At 39.4% G+C, this 17,131-nt stretch overlaps 1 protein-coding gene across 1 annotated transcript in view; it reads right to left on the bottom strand.

The window, feature by feature from the left end:
• The window catches only part of LOC122651714 (probable potassium transporter 13), a 30,111-nt gene that overhangs the window by 4,226 nt on the left and 8,754 nt on the right, over positions 1-17,131 (bottom strand). The window contains exons 4-7 of the mRNA XM_043845213.1: positions 14,757-14,807; positions 14,232-14,492; positions 14,085-14,137; positions 13,678-13,792 (exon numbers count right to left, since the gene is read on the bottom strand). Of these exons, the coding sequence (XP_043701148.1) occupies positions 13,678-13,792; positions 14,085-14,137; positions 14,232-14,492; positions 14,757-14,807 (480 nt within the window). The remainder of the gene's footprint in view (positions 1-13,677; positions 13,793-14,084; positions 14,138-14,231; positions 14,493-14,756; positions 14,808-17,131) is intronic.

Here is a 17,131-nt window from a genome sequence, read left to right as displayed (position 1 = left end):
TTCACATTCAACAAACCACATAACAGGCCATATTAATTTCCAGCTCCATATCTTTAATGATAATCCTACTTGAGGTAGGACATTAGGAAATAACCAGCAGATTTTAAAACTGAAAACAGACTTTGGAAGATAGCAGTATAGAATGAAGAATTCTGAAATCAGAACCCAGATCAGAGGTGTAACCGTGTAAGTGTGTAACTCAGCTTCAAAAACAACAGTCTTAATGAAGATAGGATTGGAAATCACAAGGAGCAACAATGGGCAGAATTGCAGAAAAGTAAACGGTAATACAGTACCTTATGAAGGATAAACAAAGAGCAATGACACCCGGGCTTCCCGCCGCAAGGTGTTGATTGGATTTACACCCATAGTTCAAAAAGTCGGTGAAATTTCGAATATTTCGGTAATTTCGAACCCTCGAGACGAAACATTATATGAAATGTTGAAACCCAAAACAGACAATGTTTCGACCGATAACATAAACTGACAAGAAAACTGAAATAATAAAGGAAACTGACTCAAAACAGGACTGTACCTATAGAATCTTAATCCAGCCTAATTAAAACACTTAATAACAATTAAAATAAACACTTACTTAACTAATTCCATATGCCTAGCCTCTACCCATATTATAGGCCCATTAAAGTGGCCCATTACAAAGAAAACACATGGGATCAAAGGGCCCAACACATACATATCCCAACCCAAAGCTTACATTTAATAAAATAAGCCCATTCAGGTGATTTACCTACACCAAAGGGCTCTCCCCCCCCCCCCTCCCCAAAAAAAAAAGTCGTCATTCACTCATTCCCAAGCATAATCAAAGGGAGAGGTTTTCCTTGACGGTTCCCAATATCTATCATGAGGCAGTTTGACAGGTGGACCCACAGTCCCCCAGTTGATATATCAAGTATCAGACCAAACGGAGGTAGTCAAGGGGCAAAAGGGCAAAATAGAGCTATGGTTGGGATATGCTAGGTTTACTGGGAATTCATTTTGTTTACTACATGTAACTAATATTTGTTAGTATGTCCTGCAGCAGCCCTCGGTTGGATGGAGAAGTTTGCCCTGATTTGGATGGCTCATATGCAAAAAGAGGCTTTATTAAGCCTAATTAAGTTATTGGCTAGGTTATTAATTGGTTTTAACCATAATGGGCTTAGTTATAAGGGACAAAATTTAGAAAAGTTTTTCAGGATGATTTGGTAAATTTCTTTGTAATGTAATGTCAGCTCCTGGTGGTGCATATCGTGGTCCTACAAGCAGTACGACCCATAGTTATCAAGGCGTCGCCTTGAGCACCTTGGGCGCCATGGCAGGCGCCTTGCCGCCATGATGGTGTCGCCTTGATTTTTGACCCTCTAAAACGCCATGGTCGCCTTCCCGCCTTGATAACTATGGTACAACCACCTCATCCCTATTAAGAGTCCTGATAGAGTTAAATATTGGCTATATATAAATATCTATGTAACTACATAAATAATGAATTCAAGTGATTGAAATAAATAGATGTGCAATTTTTTAAGTTGTGTGTGGGTGGTGCCTTTGATTGAAACAGCAAGGGAGTTCCAAGTCTATTAGTTCTCTTTTTCCAATTGATATCCCATTGGAAGGGGGGGATTAGGTAGGATGAACCCTAAACCCTCCAAGACAGGATCCCAAGCAAACCTAAATCAAAAAGTCAACCTTCTCAGATGAAGGTCACTTTAGGATTCAATCACAAACAAGTAGTAAGAATGTCCTTCAGAAGAGTAGATTAAAAGTAATTTAAGAATATAAAATCTGAAAAGGACTTTCAGCAGATAGAGATTCTTAAATTAACTCAAACCAAGAGATCAAAAAAGCCCTCAAAAATTCAGGTAGAGTTTCAGTCAGGATGTGTTAAACCCAAAATCTGGAAAAACTTGAATGGCCAGATTTAAAATAATTAGTTCTCAAGTCTGGATCAGAAAACCAAGCAAATAAGGAGATTTTGGGTACCAGCAGATCTGCTGGTCAGAACTGCTTCAAAACCTTGGTCGAGTACTCCTCTTCGGAGGGCCTTGAACTTCCCAAGATCTAATCCTAATCTGATCAGTAAAACAATCTCAGGTGCAAGAACAAAGTTGACTGAAAACTGGGTTAAAACAGGGGTATCGCTAGTAGTTAAATCTGAGAGTTATTGAAGTTTGAAACACCAAGAATGGAAGACCAATAATAATCAGTAAAACAATCTCAGGTGCAAGAACAAAGTTGGCTGAAAACTGGGTTAAAACAGGGGTGCCGCTAGTAGTTAAATCTGGGAGTTATTGAAGTTTGAAACACCAAGAATGGAAGACCAATAATATTCACAGAGCTGAGGATAAAATCTAAGCAACCCAGAGAATGAAATCCAAGAACAGAAAGACTAATCGATGAGTTGTTGAAACAGTACCTTTATTGCCAGAAACAAAGTATAAGAGAGATAAATAGAGGTAACAATGGCTTCTCACCAATGGATCAGATTCTCACTGTCCAAGGCATCACACCCAAGGCTTCTTACCTCAAACCACTGAACTGCACTGCTCCATTGAATAACCTCCAAAAAAAATTTAACCTCAAAATAAATTGTGTGCAAGCCAATGGCTTTTACAATCTATTTAAAAAGACACCAAAAGACTAATCTTAATCTGAGTAGCAAACTAACTCCTATTACTAAGCAACATAAAGAATCATAATAAGAAAAAGAATCCTAATCCTAAAAGGTAAATATGCCCACACGCAAGTGAGAGTTCAACTAAAAAAATATACTTGAATTAAATAGAAGACTACTAAATAACTAAGCCCACGAATTGGATGGACTTAGCCACCATCGAGCTGGGCCTGGTTCTTCTCCTTGTTCCTGCATAACCCGTCATCATATCTCCATTATTATTTAAGAAATATGCATTCCTATCTTTTCTCTGTTACATCTTTTTCACCTTCTATTCTGTTTAGGTCTCTTTTTCTTTTCAGGTTCAAAATCAATTAACACCTGATAGATCTCTTGCTGCTTTGTTTTTTCTTACTGTTATTTCTATATAGACCTGTCTTCTTATCCTAACCTCCTAATCTTCTTTCCAAAGCATCTTTGCTTTTCTTCTTTCATTCTGGTTTATTTCTGATTTAATTTATCAGAGTTTATCGATCTGAATTGCGAAGCTGGTTTCTAGTTCTTGCTCTTGATTTTTACATCTGAAAGCCAAGATAAGATCCCTCTCTGTACATCGAATTCTCTTTCCATATCGGAAATTTTTCCTAACCCTCTCTTTTATCATTTATTGTAAGGATCCCTTACCTGCAAGCTAAAATTAGGATATGTTGATCCCCTACCTGCATCAATATTTGTGCTTGCATGAGCATGCATGTGTTATGTATATAAAAAAACAAGAGAAAACCATAGCAGAAAAGTAGAAGGATAAACCAAAATGTAAAATTCTCTAATATAAGTCAAGCCGTCAAGGGCAAAAGGTTTCTGGGTCCGCACAGTATAGGTAGTTTTCCTGGAGTGGACGCCCGATTTTGCCACACGAAAGAACGATGTGGCTACTCCTACCATTGAGTGTCTAATGCTCCGGATTTTCCACGTGTCAAATTTCAGAATCAAATTCAGTTCTTGTTCAAAAAATTATTTATCCACCCATGTCCCCCTTTGGATAGTCTGCCATGTTAGAGCCATAGTACTATATCTCGCGATATATCGGTATCTCGGGCCTACCGAGATATCCGAAATATCCGAGATATCGTGAATATTCCCGAAATATTGCATTTTTTCTGCAATATTTCGGGGTCCATCTCGGGGTATTTGGCCATATTTAGGCTCGAAACTTCATGGACAGCCTTATTTAAGCTTAATAAACACATTTAAACCATAAAATTGTAAAAATGTGAATTCAAATTGGTGTTTTGGGCTTGCACCCTTGATTGACATACGGTCGCCGACCTTAATGTATAAATAGTTAAATACACATAGATTAATGAAATCACAACTTAAGTTACAAATTACAAGTGCTAAACTGCTAATAGTAGTTGCTTTGTGCCTCCCTGGATCAATCCCACTCATGCCTCGGAGTCGACGTCCATTGCTCTCTGCTTGAATGACATATGTGGACCACGGTATAGAATCGGAGAAGAAACGAGTGTAGTCATCCACAAGTGTCACGTAAATGGAATCATCAACGATCAGAGGTAACCTATCCTAGGATATAAACTAGGGTTACCAATCGATCCATCCGTGAAGAAGATGATCCACCGTGATATGATGTTGGCGCCGCGCAAAAGGCGATGGCATTGGCTGCATGTATGGCTGGTGAGGTTGGTAGCTAGGTCCGCTAGGGTATGCAAAGATGTTATCTACAAAAGATGATCCAAGATGTCCTCGGGACTGGGATCGTAGTCATAGTCCCCTACCCCACTAAACGCCCTATGATGATGATCCATATCCATATCCACCGTAAGGTTGTGATGCACCATAATCCGATGCCAATGGAGTGGCATGTGCGCCAAAAGATGGGGCACGCCAATGTCGGTCAGTCCTCCCTCCCTATCACCCATACTCAAACCACCAATGTAGCTAGATAGGTTATCAATGTCCATGCGATCGAGTTGAATGTGTTTGTCGAACCCCTACGCTTCTGTTGTATGTATGTAGGGGCCTCTCGAGGTGGGGGTGGGGGGCACGTGCTCCGTGGTCCGTATCTTGTGTGGCATGATCAAACTGTGTCTCTCCGGTGAATCGGAGTGGGTCTCACAGTGTGCCAATCCTGGGCCTCCTGGCCTACCACATAACGCTCTCGCATGTCGTCATATTCTTCACCAAAGATCACCACCACCAACATCACCACCACCAAAGATCACCATCACCACCACCAAAGATCACCATCATCACCATCATCATCATTTGAGGACTTAGACCGCCTTCATCATCAAGAACATTGCTACCAAGGTGGAATGGAATGGTATGGGAGGCTTCCTCGCATGTATCCGACCCTCGTCGCCATATACTCGCCCTCGGCACCAATCTCGGAAGCTATCGTGGGGTCGGGCCTACCTCCCTCCTCATCCAACACTGGCTCACCTCTATCCTCACCCAATCCACAATAGGGTCCTCATCGCCTGAAATCACTTGAAAGATGTCGGCTAGATCAATGGTGCCCCTCTGTCCTCATGTCCCATGCGTATGTGTTGCGGTTTCGACCTCGGTTGTGTGCACATACACCATGTCGGATAAGCGTTGAGACCCCAATCATTGCGCTCTTGGGTGGATGAGTGCAAAGGTACTCGAGTTCCTCTCAACCGGATGCGAACATGTTTGAGCGAGGACTTTAATTGCTATTCTTCTTAAGTTTTCAGCCGATTCCCCTTACAACACCCCACCATTCAATTGCATTACAAGTTTACAACAAAAAGACATGTGTCGAATGTTGTTTCAACTTTCAACTTTCAAATTTCAATACATATGTAATTTAAAACTTAAAAGAATTACCGCAGATCACCACGTGCTCGCCTTGTATCGCAGCCTCGGTTCCAAAACTTCCCAATGCATCCCTAAATACCTTGATCTATACCCATGTGGAAAATTAGTAAGTACTTCTTCACTACTTATTTGAAAGCATCAATAAGTTGAGTTTCCAAATGAACTCACTTCATTGTTGCAAATTGCTTGAGTGCACCATCCGCTCCAACTTCTTCACTACTTGTTTCCAAACATCAATAAGTTGAGTTTCCAACCCAAGCCTATTGTTATATTGATACTTAGGGTTCAAGTAGTATCTGAAATATGACATATAGAATAGAGGTATTGTAAATGCATAGGTAATTAGTAAATAATAATACTATGAATTAGTAAACATAAAACAAATTTACTTCACCACCTTATACGGTGGATGCATAAGTTGATTCTCCCAATGAGCATTTATGATATCTAAGAAGTGTTTTATCATGCGAGGACCCACACTATGACACTATCTTTCATCAAGTCTATTGCAAAGATATAGGACTGGCATGGTTGGGCCCTTCGAGTCGAGTCGCATGTAGAACTTGACATGGCTCTAAAACTTTCACCACTTTGCTTAGTTTGGTCCGAAGTCCTCGAGATGACATCGTTGTTGTGCTTCCCTCCCATTTGCAGTCTTGGAACCCTTCCATTGAAACCACTCCTCGAAGCAAACATGCTTCTACGGCCTTCTTTGTCTCAATGCTTTTGAGGGCAATGTAGTTGGTGGCAAATCTTGTGATGCCAGGCCAACCAAGTCACCCCCACATTTTTCCCTCGATAGATTGAATGCATAGGAGTGGTTGTATACAAAGTTGGTGACTTGTCTTGCGTTCAACCACAGCCTTCACCAACTTTAACTTTCCCATATCTTTTAGCATTAAGTCAATGCAATGGGCTGCACAAAGAGTCCGGAAGAGCCGTACTTATTATTGTTCATCATCTTCTCACCGGCCACTTGAAGTTACTTCCATTGTCCATTACAACTGGACAACATTCTCAATACCCACATCTTTTTCCACTACTTCCTTTAACAATCAGAAATATATTTTGCATCCTTTATCTCTTTGGATGCATCCATGATTGAGAACATTGTCCTCCCATCACAATAAACCATGAAATTGATGATGGACTTTCTTTAGGCCACCATCCATCCGCCATTATAGTCACCCCATATGTCTCCCACATATTCCTCATCTCACTAATGTACTCATCAATCTCACTCTTTTGTTGAGGTAGATAAACATTCATTACCTCGTATGGGGTGGGGCCCTTGAATCCTGGGCGCCACTGCAATGGTATCTATCATGGTATCATAATGGGGCCTTGTGCATGATTGTTGCTTGGGATGGTATGGTATAGCATCCACTTAGCTATTGATTCTTTAACCAATCCCTTCATCCCCTTCCATGCTCCTTTGATTAAGGTTGATTGCTTCATTTCTTCTTATGCAATTTAGGATCGGATGTTGATGGTGGTACTTGTCTTGGTAGAGGTGTTGGGGTTGCCCTCACACTTTGTGATCTTTTAAAAGGATTCAAAGTTTTAGGACCTCCGAAGCTGCCACTCCTCCACTACCCCCTACTCTTTGTCTCTGCTGATCATCTTGAAAACTTCCTCTACTCCCTTGAAACAGTCACCTAAAATCCCTAGCCTCCTCTGCTTGTTTGTATGTCATCGAGTCTATGATGTCATCATCGGAGGAGGAGGAGGAGTCATCATCATCATTGTATCGTCTTCCTCCTCCCATCGAACTCCTCACTGTATCCTCAAGTTGTTCTCTTATCCTTTGCTTGTCTCGCCTCTTCCTCTTCTTTTTTTCCCTCAAACTATCACCAATCTCCTGGCTACTTCAGAGGGACCATATGACAACCTACAACATCTTTAGATCCTCCAATGATGTTGTTTAAGTCTCTGGACCCACCTCCCATAAATTGCATGTACATAATAATTACATATAGATTTTCTCTTATCCCCATCAATGGGAGTACCATGTAACCATGCAATGTCACCCTATCTTTGGCTGGTTGGTCTCTCTTGTTCCCTCTGTTCTCTTTGTTCCGTCCGCCCCTTTGTTGACTACTTTCCCCACCTTTGCTTGCCCTCGCACGTTGTCTATCACGATCCGCCATAATGATACTTGTTTACTCGAATGTAAGTAACACAATAATTAAAAAACTTAATGTAGATGCACTTCAATTGACACTTTTAGATTACTAATACACTTGTATAGTTATTTAATATTTTTCCCCTAACCCTTATATTTTTCACAAAATTAAAACCAATTTTTATATATAATGTTAATATAAGTATTGACCTAACACAACAAAACTATGAATTAGTAAACATAATATACATGTAATGCATCTCAAAACATATAGAAATAATTTTCATATTTTTTCATTATTTTTTAAACTTAAAACTCATATTTTTCCTTATTTATTTCTGTTTTTTAATTTTTTATATATTTTTCTTAATTTTCGAAAATTAAAAGAATTATTTAAGAGCAGAAAAATAAATCCGAACATCGTGAAGCCGTAGATCGCCATTGGTGTCTAACATATATTTAATTCATTACCATCTAAGTCATATTACCCCTAATTATTTCCTATTTTAGTTGTAGGAAAATGAATTTTAAAACCAGAAAAAAATAAAAAAATACATATGGGAAAAAATTTCGACACCGTGAGGTGTAGATCGGCCTCCGGTGTCTAACATATATTAATATCATCAACATCCAACAACATTTGTACAAAGTTTTTAAAAAAATAGTTTTAGAGAAATATAATTTACCTTAAATAATGAAAATAGGCTTGGATGATGAGCTTAGATGACCCTCCGACGTCTTCCCGGCGACAAGGAGCTTCAATGAGGCTTGGAAGGGAGGAAGAAGAGAAAAATTTCATTTTCAGCAGCTCTCGGTCGAAATATCGACCAAGAGCGCGAAATATGAAATTTATAAGGATTTTGAATGTGACACTATTGTTCACTTTACAATATCTCGCGATATATCGTGATATCTCGCGATATATCGTGAGTTCCACGATATATCGTCGAAATATCTCGATATATCGACAGTTATTGTACTTTTTATTTCGACATTGTTTCGTATCTCAGTCATGTCGAGATTCTCAAATATCGCGATATATCGCCGATATTTCGCGAGATTTTATACCATGGTTAGAGCTCTATATGATATACATATTGTTTCCTCCCTTTCCTATAAGGTCGGCCTTTTAGAGGAAGCGGTTTCTACAGTTCTTATTGGAATGCAGTCTCTCGGTAGTCCAAGTATTGGCATCAACCTTTTCATAGTTTTTGACTTTTTTATGATTTATTTTGTCACTTAATCAATTCTGTCCAGGCTGAAACTTGACATGTCAGTAGGGCACCAAGAAATTTTCAGCCACATTCAACCTGCTATGTGGCAGAACCAGGTGATGCAGATTCATCACCAAAATAAGCTTATTTTATTAGGAATAAGTCTAGTGTTGGGTTATATACATGTTGGGCCTCTAATCCCATGGGTTTTCAATAGGCTTGTAAACGGATCGGATTCGGCTCGGATACGGATCGGATGTAATCGGATTCGGATATTTTCTGGTCGAATACGAATACCTCTAAACGGATTCGGATGCAGATCGAATTCGGATTTTCGGCCATCCGTTTACACCTCTGCCTTGTGTAACCCGAACCTTCCTCCCCCTAGTGGATACAATTCACTCTCAATCCATAGTTTAAAATCATGATTCTATTTTTCTCATATTCTAGAACCTGTTGAATCTTCAAAAACCTCAAATATCATTATTTACTTAATTTTTTATAATTAAGTATTCGGATTCGGATTTTTATCGGAGTATTCGGATTTTTGTCCGGATATCTCTAAACGAATTCGGATGCCCCTAAACGGATACGGATGCGGATCTTCGGTTACCCATTTACAGCCCTAGTTTTCAATGTAATAGGTCACTTTTATGGACCTAAAGCATGGGTAATTAGGTTGCATACGGGATTAGCTTCTATACTTAGTTTATTTTCATGTTTTAGTATTTTAAATTGAAGCAGTCCAAAACTGGTTTGAACTAGTGGTTCAATTTAAAGGATTTTACTCCTCTCCATTTCCAGATCCATAATTTCCTCTAATTTCCACCCTGAGAATGCGACACGTGGCGGGGTGAAATCCAACGGTCCACTTTTAAAACCCTCAAACTAACCAAGAATTAACCACAGTTTGTGTAACCCAGGGACTAACCAGCTTTGGTAACTAAACTCAGCCTTAAACCGTGGTTACCTCAAATTCAAACTCAATACCATGTTCTCTTTCTCTCTCTCTCTCTCTCTCTCTCTCTCTCTCTCTCTCTCCTATCTTTCTCGGTAATCTCTCTCTTCTCGATTCTCTCTCCTCTCTACCTCTGCAACTATGCGAGAGAGCCTGCAAGAAACAACAAAATCGGAGGGGATCTTTTGCTCTGCGAGAGGGATGAGAGCCTGCCGGAAACACAAAATCGGAGAGGATCTTTTGGTCTCCCTAGATCTGCAACCTGTAATCGCTTTTCTGTCGAAGAAGTTCTCTTCGGACCGCTCTCTCCTTTCTGGATCTGCAACCTCGCGAGGCCTCTTCAAGTTCGAAGGAAGTCTCGCCTTGCCCTTGAAAAACCTCTGCAACCTCGCTCTCTTACTTTGCGCCTTGCCGGGGAACAAGTTATTTTTTAGGTAAGTGATGTTTCCTTTTTAGCTTAAGCCAATATTTGTATTTTTATGTTAGTTTTAGTAGCTTAGTGAATCAACTATGTAATAGCTTGGAGATTAGGTTATTACCCTTTACTGTTTTATTGGAAATTAATTCATATATTCGAACTTGAAGAGGCCTCGCGAGGTTGCAGATCCAGAAAGGAGAGAGCGGTCCGAAGAGAACTTCTCCGACAGGAAAACGATTACAGGTTGCAGATCTAGGGAGACCAAAAGATCCTCTCCGATTTTGTGTTTCCGGCAGGCTCTCGTCCCTCTCGCAGAGCAAAAGATCCTCTCCGATTTTGTTGTTTCCGGCAGGCTCTCTCGCACAATTGCAGAGGTAGAGAGGAGAGAGAATCGAGAAGAGAGAGATTAGCGGGAAAGATAGGAGAGAGAGAAAGCAAGAAAGAGAACGTGGTATTGAGTTTGAATTTGAGTTAACCACGGTTTAAGGTTGAGTTTAGTTACCAAAGCTGGTTAGTCCCTGGGATACACAAACCATGGTTAAGTCTTGGTTAGTTTGAGGGTTTTAAAAGTGGACCGTTGGATTTCACCCCGCCACATGTCGCATTCTCAAGGTGGAAATTATAGGAAATTATGGATCTGGAAATGGAGAGGAGTAAAATCCCAATTTAAGTGACTTAAGTCACCTTTCATTTATTTGTTTTAGAATTATAAGTTTGGGTCCACACATCTCCACGAATTTTAGAGAGAGAGTGTTTTGTATTTAGACACAGCCTAGGATTCATACTCCTAGGCTGCATAGGAAATTAGGCCTTTTGGCTAATATAAATAAAGGGATTGTGGGGGGGGGGTGCTCACACCTCACAATTCTGAAAATTTTCTCTGCTTTGCAAGCTGCTGCAACTTGTCTTCTGCCTTCAAAGATTGTCTTGTGTTTAATCAAAGCTGGTGGGATTGGTTTTTGATCCAATCGACACCTTGTGGTGTGAAGCCAGGGTGGTTCTTTTGAAGTTTTTCTTTTGGTGTTTTTGTGCAAGATTCAATTTTTATTCAAGTTTCTCCATTCAAACAAGCTGCTGCCAAGGATTCTCTGCAACAACAATAAGTTTGAATCATCCCATCCCCAACCCTTCTTCTAATCCTCTAAACCACCAAACCCTAGCATTCCCCCATCTCCAAACCTTTTTCACGTAACCTAATTTTCTGTCTAGACCAAACCAACCATCAAAACCTGTCCATATTTGGATCGAACAACCCCCTGCCCCATAGGATAACTCGATCCAAGTTGCTGCCCACTTCACTCATCCTAAATTCTAGATTCCCTCATTCTGCCGATTCTAATTAACAAGCCTAGACTTGTTAAAACTTAACAAGACCTTCACTAATAGACTCCCCAACACTGACTTGACCTAACCCTACCATCAAACCCTGACCCTAATTTCACAATTTTCGCTTATTATGACCTAGCCGAATTACCTAGTTCATAGCAGATCCTGGTTATTGACTTCTTCTAGTTGGTCTCCTACCAATCTAGAACTACATTACCAGGTGTGCAGTCCGGGAAATACCCTCCAGACTGTGCAGACCAGGAAAACTGAAAAAAGTATCGAGATACAAAAAGTAGTACAAAATTAAAATCCTTACAAATATAATAGGAGTGTGGTCACAAACATTCAGGCTTTTCTCTGACATATAAGGTTTTCAGTCAGACACAGGTTAAATTGTGAAAGTCCAAAAGCCGTGAATTAATCCAATTTACACGAATAAATAATGCAATGAAGGGAGGCCAGCTGGCAGATCATATTTCCACTAATGAAACGAATTCCCACATTGCAATAGAAATCATTGTCTACAACGTTAGCTGATGCTTTAATATAGACTAATTATGAGCCAGAAAATCCAGAAAGAGACTAGTATTTACAAAACCACAGAATAGAGAACAGACGGAGATAGTTTATATCTTGGAACAGAATACTCAGAATGACTCAAAAGTCAGGTCGAGTGATCTATTTTAATAGAAGAACATACTTGCAAAACTTGACAGATTTCTGATAACAGAACAGGGAGTTATAATAAATTCCTAATGCTACTACGAAAACCAATACAGGACTAGAACAGAAATTTTTAAGAAAAGAATCAGAACTTCGGAGAACAAATTATCAGAAATTTATATCTCAGGTTCGAATCAAATCAGAACAGTAATCAGCGAGAGAATTAAAGAACACAACCAGAAAATTAAGTGAACACAGAGTGCCGCAGATGAGTAAAAACCAGAAGATTTTACTAACCTGTTATTGAATAAAGTAAGATAGAAGAGCTGGAATCCACCTGCTGTAGTTTTGGCATCCACCAAAAACCACCCCTTGAAAACCCAGTTGAACCTGAGAATCCACTCAGAAAAAAAAAAGAAGTGAATCCACAGTATTTGAAAGAAAGAAAGAAAAAAGAACGTCCCAGTGCACGAGGCCCCCGCTATTGCAGGGTCTATGAGAGGCAAATGTGTGCAACCTTACCCCCAGCTTTGCAGGAGAGGCTGTTGCCAAGTTTTGAACCCACAACCAATAGGGTTGTATTAGCGCAACTTAACCATTGCGCCAAAGCCCGCCCACTAATCCACAGTACTCGAAAAAAACTTCAATAATATTACTCATAAATCCGCGTGTGAGGCCATAGGCCACTACATCCATACATAAATTCATAAGCTGACTCTCTAATAGTCCTAAAATAATTTGGAACTCATACTACCATTTCGAATAGTAAAATCAGACATGTATTTAACACTCCTAGTCAAACTAGGACTCTAAAAACAGAACATAAACTTAGAATGTAATCTGGACTCAAATTCCTAATGATTCTAGGACTCAACTCAGCTAACTTCTGAACATAAAGAGGACTCAGATAACATCCTAATTGATTAATCTTTTAGTCCTAACTCCTACCATATTTAATCCCATTAAATTGCCAATTACAATAAAAACCATTGGACCAAAGACTTATTTACCCTAAAACAAGCCCACTTTTGTGATATCTCTGGCATCATATCTAGATTCCTATAGGTTGTAAGAATGGAGGCACCAAGATTAAGGATACAATTCCCATGATGCTCACATTCCCCTACATTTGCTGTTGCTAACGTAAATAAGTGCGATTCTCCGCTGTTTGGATTCTCGCAATCCAAACTGAACCTAAGAGAAATGAATTGAACTATGTCAAGCTGAGCAGTGAGAGACATTAAGCCAGAGGATGAAATAGGCACAGGCCCTTCTATTCATTGAATAAGCTAATCCATGAAAGAAAGAAGTCTAGATTTCCAAGATAAATTGGCAGGGCCCGTGTCAAGCTGGCTTAAATCCAGGGCCAACAAACAGAATATACTAATTACTAAACTAACAGAAATGCCATGCATTAGTGTTCCTTTATAATAAGTAAATATACAAATATGAAATTAATGGATCATGTATCTTCTGAGAACAGAAGCATTATTGTCTTACCAGGGATGGCCCTGTAGAAACTCCTTTCAAGATCTTCTTTGTGCTTGGAGAGATAAGCAGCTTCCCCCATATAAGCCAAGACTAAGCAAGGGTAAACAAATCCCACAAATGCTAGCTATCATCAACAACATGTTGTAAGGTAATAAATATTAGAAGAAAACTACATAAATGCAGCTAATTCTGTGAATAAGATAAAAAGGAAAGTCATACATATGCCAGATAAAACAAAACTTAAGAACGGAGTTCAGAAGAGAAAATTTTAATGTCAAACTTCACAAAATCAACAAAATTGATAATTGTTGGAGCTTATAAAAAAGTAACAGCAATAATTGTAGGACTTTTCAAATTTCCTTTCCTTTCTTAAACCAGCAGAAAAATTTACAGAACAGCAGATTAAAAAATGTTACCCTTATAGAAAGATGGGAGAAATGACCAAGATCAGCAAACATAGCCTCAGCACCTGATAAAATATAATTTCCATTGTCAGCCTAACTGAGAAATAATTAGTTTAATTTAAAAACATGGTTAAGTTTAGTGTAAGAATACAAATCAACCTGTAACACACAGAACAACACCTCCAAGTGAACTCCACCCATCTTTTCCAGCTTTTCTAAAGAAGTTAAAGACATAATATGGTGACAGAGCAGTGACAACATTTGGGTTCCAACGTCTTATGTTATAAATGCCAACTCCACTGATGCATAGAAGCCAAACTACCAAAATTGGAGCAAAAAGAAAGCCAACCCTGTGTGTTCCATAGTGTTGGAGAGCGAAAAGGCCCAACAAAATAACTGAGGCAATAAATATGGTATAATCTGTATTGGACAGTGTTAAGCGAATTTCAGTTACGAATATAAATTTCAAAAAGCTACATAATGCCCTACTATTCCTAGGTAACCATGCAAAGCCCCCCCATTTTTTTTTTAAAAAAAAAATCAGAAACAGAATTAATAATACTAAATCATCATGACAATTAACAAGGAAAAATATACCTAAGATATACAAACTTCCAAAATAGGGGGGCTTCAATCATCTCAATTTCCTTCTCTCATAGAAATAGAAAATGATTCTGAACTTACTCTCATGTAAATGTGGAACCTTAATTCGCATACCATAAACGGCAGAAAGGACTGGAACACAGAAACAAAGAAAATTATATATCATAAGTTTCTGCCATCACAAGGGCTTCCATAAAAGAATTTGTGAGAATAACACAACCAATAGAAATCTCAGATCATAACACAAATTCAAAACATTTTTAAATTTTCAAAAAGGGATTGTCTGAATGATCTCTGTAGGTATATTTAGAACATGTAACCTTCTTTTGATAGCCTCTTGTCTTATTCCCAAAAGTTCTTTAAGTTGGGAGTAAAAAAGAGTTTTCAAAACTACTTGAAAGTGACTTACCAATATGTCATTTCCAAGAGTTGTCATTGTCTCACATGCCTTCCGAATACACATGTAAATAATGGGTTTTACCCTCACTAAATGCTAAGGTGTTGGATGACTTCAAACTTCGGTATTCAGGAGATCATAGTAATACAGGCGGAGTAGGCATAATTGTGAACAAAGATCTAAAGAACAATGTAGTAGAGGTCAAAAGACTGGGAGACAGGATTATGTCTATCAAACTGGTTTTGGAGAACGAAGTGGTCAATATTGGTTGCGCTTATGCACCCAAAGAAGGATTGGATGAAAGTAGTAAGTGCCTTTTTGGGAACACATGGATGGTGTAATGCAAGGTTTTGGCTAGGATGAATCGATTACTATTGGAGGGGACCTGAATGGACATGTTGGGAGTGATTGTAGAAGTTATAAAGGTGTCCATGGTGGTTACAGGGTTGGGGAGAGGAACAAGGAGGGGAACTCAATCCTAGACTTTGCAGTAGCTTATGATCTTTCCATTGTAAACACTTTCTTTGGAAAAAGAGAGGAACACCTAGTAACCTATAAAAGTGGGAACCATACCAGCCAAACAGACTTATTCCTAACAAAAAGGGCAGATAGAACGATGTATAAGGACTGTAAGGTTATTCCTGGGGAGAGCCTAACCACCCAACATAGACCGGTGGTCCTAGATTTATGTCTTAGTGCACAACGGACAAGGACAGAACCTATGTACCCTAAGATAAGGTGATGGTGTTAGATATATGGCCAGAATACCGTGGGGGTATTCTGGACCTCTTTTCTTTGTTATTTTATTAGTTTTGTATTATATGGTTTAGTCCCACATTGCTACCATACAGATGTTTACTGTTTTATTACTCTTATAAATAAAGAGTGCTTGGGATGAATAGATCATCCAAGCTTTCCCTAATTTTAAATCTGTCCACATGGTATCAAAGCAGATTTCGAGTTAGGGACAAAACCCCTCCTTCGAATTTCAGTTTTCTTCTCCCTCTCTCTTTCGATCTTCTTCTCTTCAATTTCTCTCTTTCTTCTCCCTTGTTCTCCATTCCCATATCGGGCAGCACTGATGAGGTGATCATACGATCCAGTTGCTGCCCCCATTACCTCTTTTATGCACTATAATTCTGCTCGATAAGGACCTGCCAAGCCTGTCTGCGATATTGGATCTTCAGTTTTTTTTGGAGCTTGCTTCTACAACAACTACAAGGCATTAACTCCTTCCTTTGAAGACCACAAACTGCAGCAGGATTCCTTTTTTATTGGTTCAGTTCTTATCTACAGATTTGAAGACCTCCTTGAGATCGATCCTACTATCACAGGGTTTTTTTGCAAAACCCTAACACCTATCGATCTTGGAGTTGTTGCAGCCCAGTGTTCCTGATTTTTCTGCAGGCTGTTTCTTCCAGTATAGAGGGTTAATTGACCTCAGTTGAAGCCATTTTTCTGCAGAATTTTGGACTCCTTATTATCCTCATCGATTTCAGCAATTCAGGTTTTATCAAAAAAACCCTAACATTATCGATATAGGACTCTTCACTGCTGCTGTCTCTGATTTTTTGGAGTTAGTTCAGCCTTCACTTGAAGACATTATTGGACTTCTTTGCGGCGTATGGGTGACTCTCTCAATTCTTCACTACTTGAGATCAGCCACCTACCGATGGTCACCACAAGACTGACTACCACAGCTTCACACCAAATCCTATTAAACTTGATGGCTCGAATTACCTTTTATGGTCCAGATTTGCCTCTTTTGCCATTGCTGGCCGTGGTCTCACCAGCCATATTAATGGCACTAGTGTTCAACCTACTGCCCCAGGCCCTGCTCAGGACAGGTGGCTTGCTAATAATGGTGTTCTCATGTCCTACTTAATTGGTTCAATGACTACAGATTTGCAGCATAACTTTCTTCTTCTAGACACAGCTGCACAGATTTGGGCTGCTTGCAAGGAAACCTACGGGCAGCTTGGCAATGATGCCCAGGTATATGAACTTAGGCAGAAGGTCCTCCTTACCACTCAAGGTGAACTTTCATTTTCGAAGTACT

The sequence above is a fragment of the Telopea speciosissima genome, chromosome 2, assembly GCF_018873765.1.
Source record: "Telopea speciosissima isolate NSW1024214 ecotype Mountain lineage chromosome 2, Tspe_v1, whole genome shotgun sequence".
Classification (NCBI taxonomy): Eukaryota; Viridiplantae; Streptophyta; class Magnoliopsida; order Proteales; family Proteaceae; genus Telopea; species Telopea speciosissima.
The sequence above is the reverse complement of the archived record's forward strand: the minus strand, read 5'-3'. Positions and strand labels throughout refer to the sequence as shown.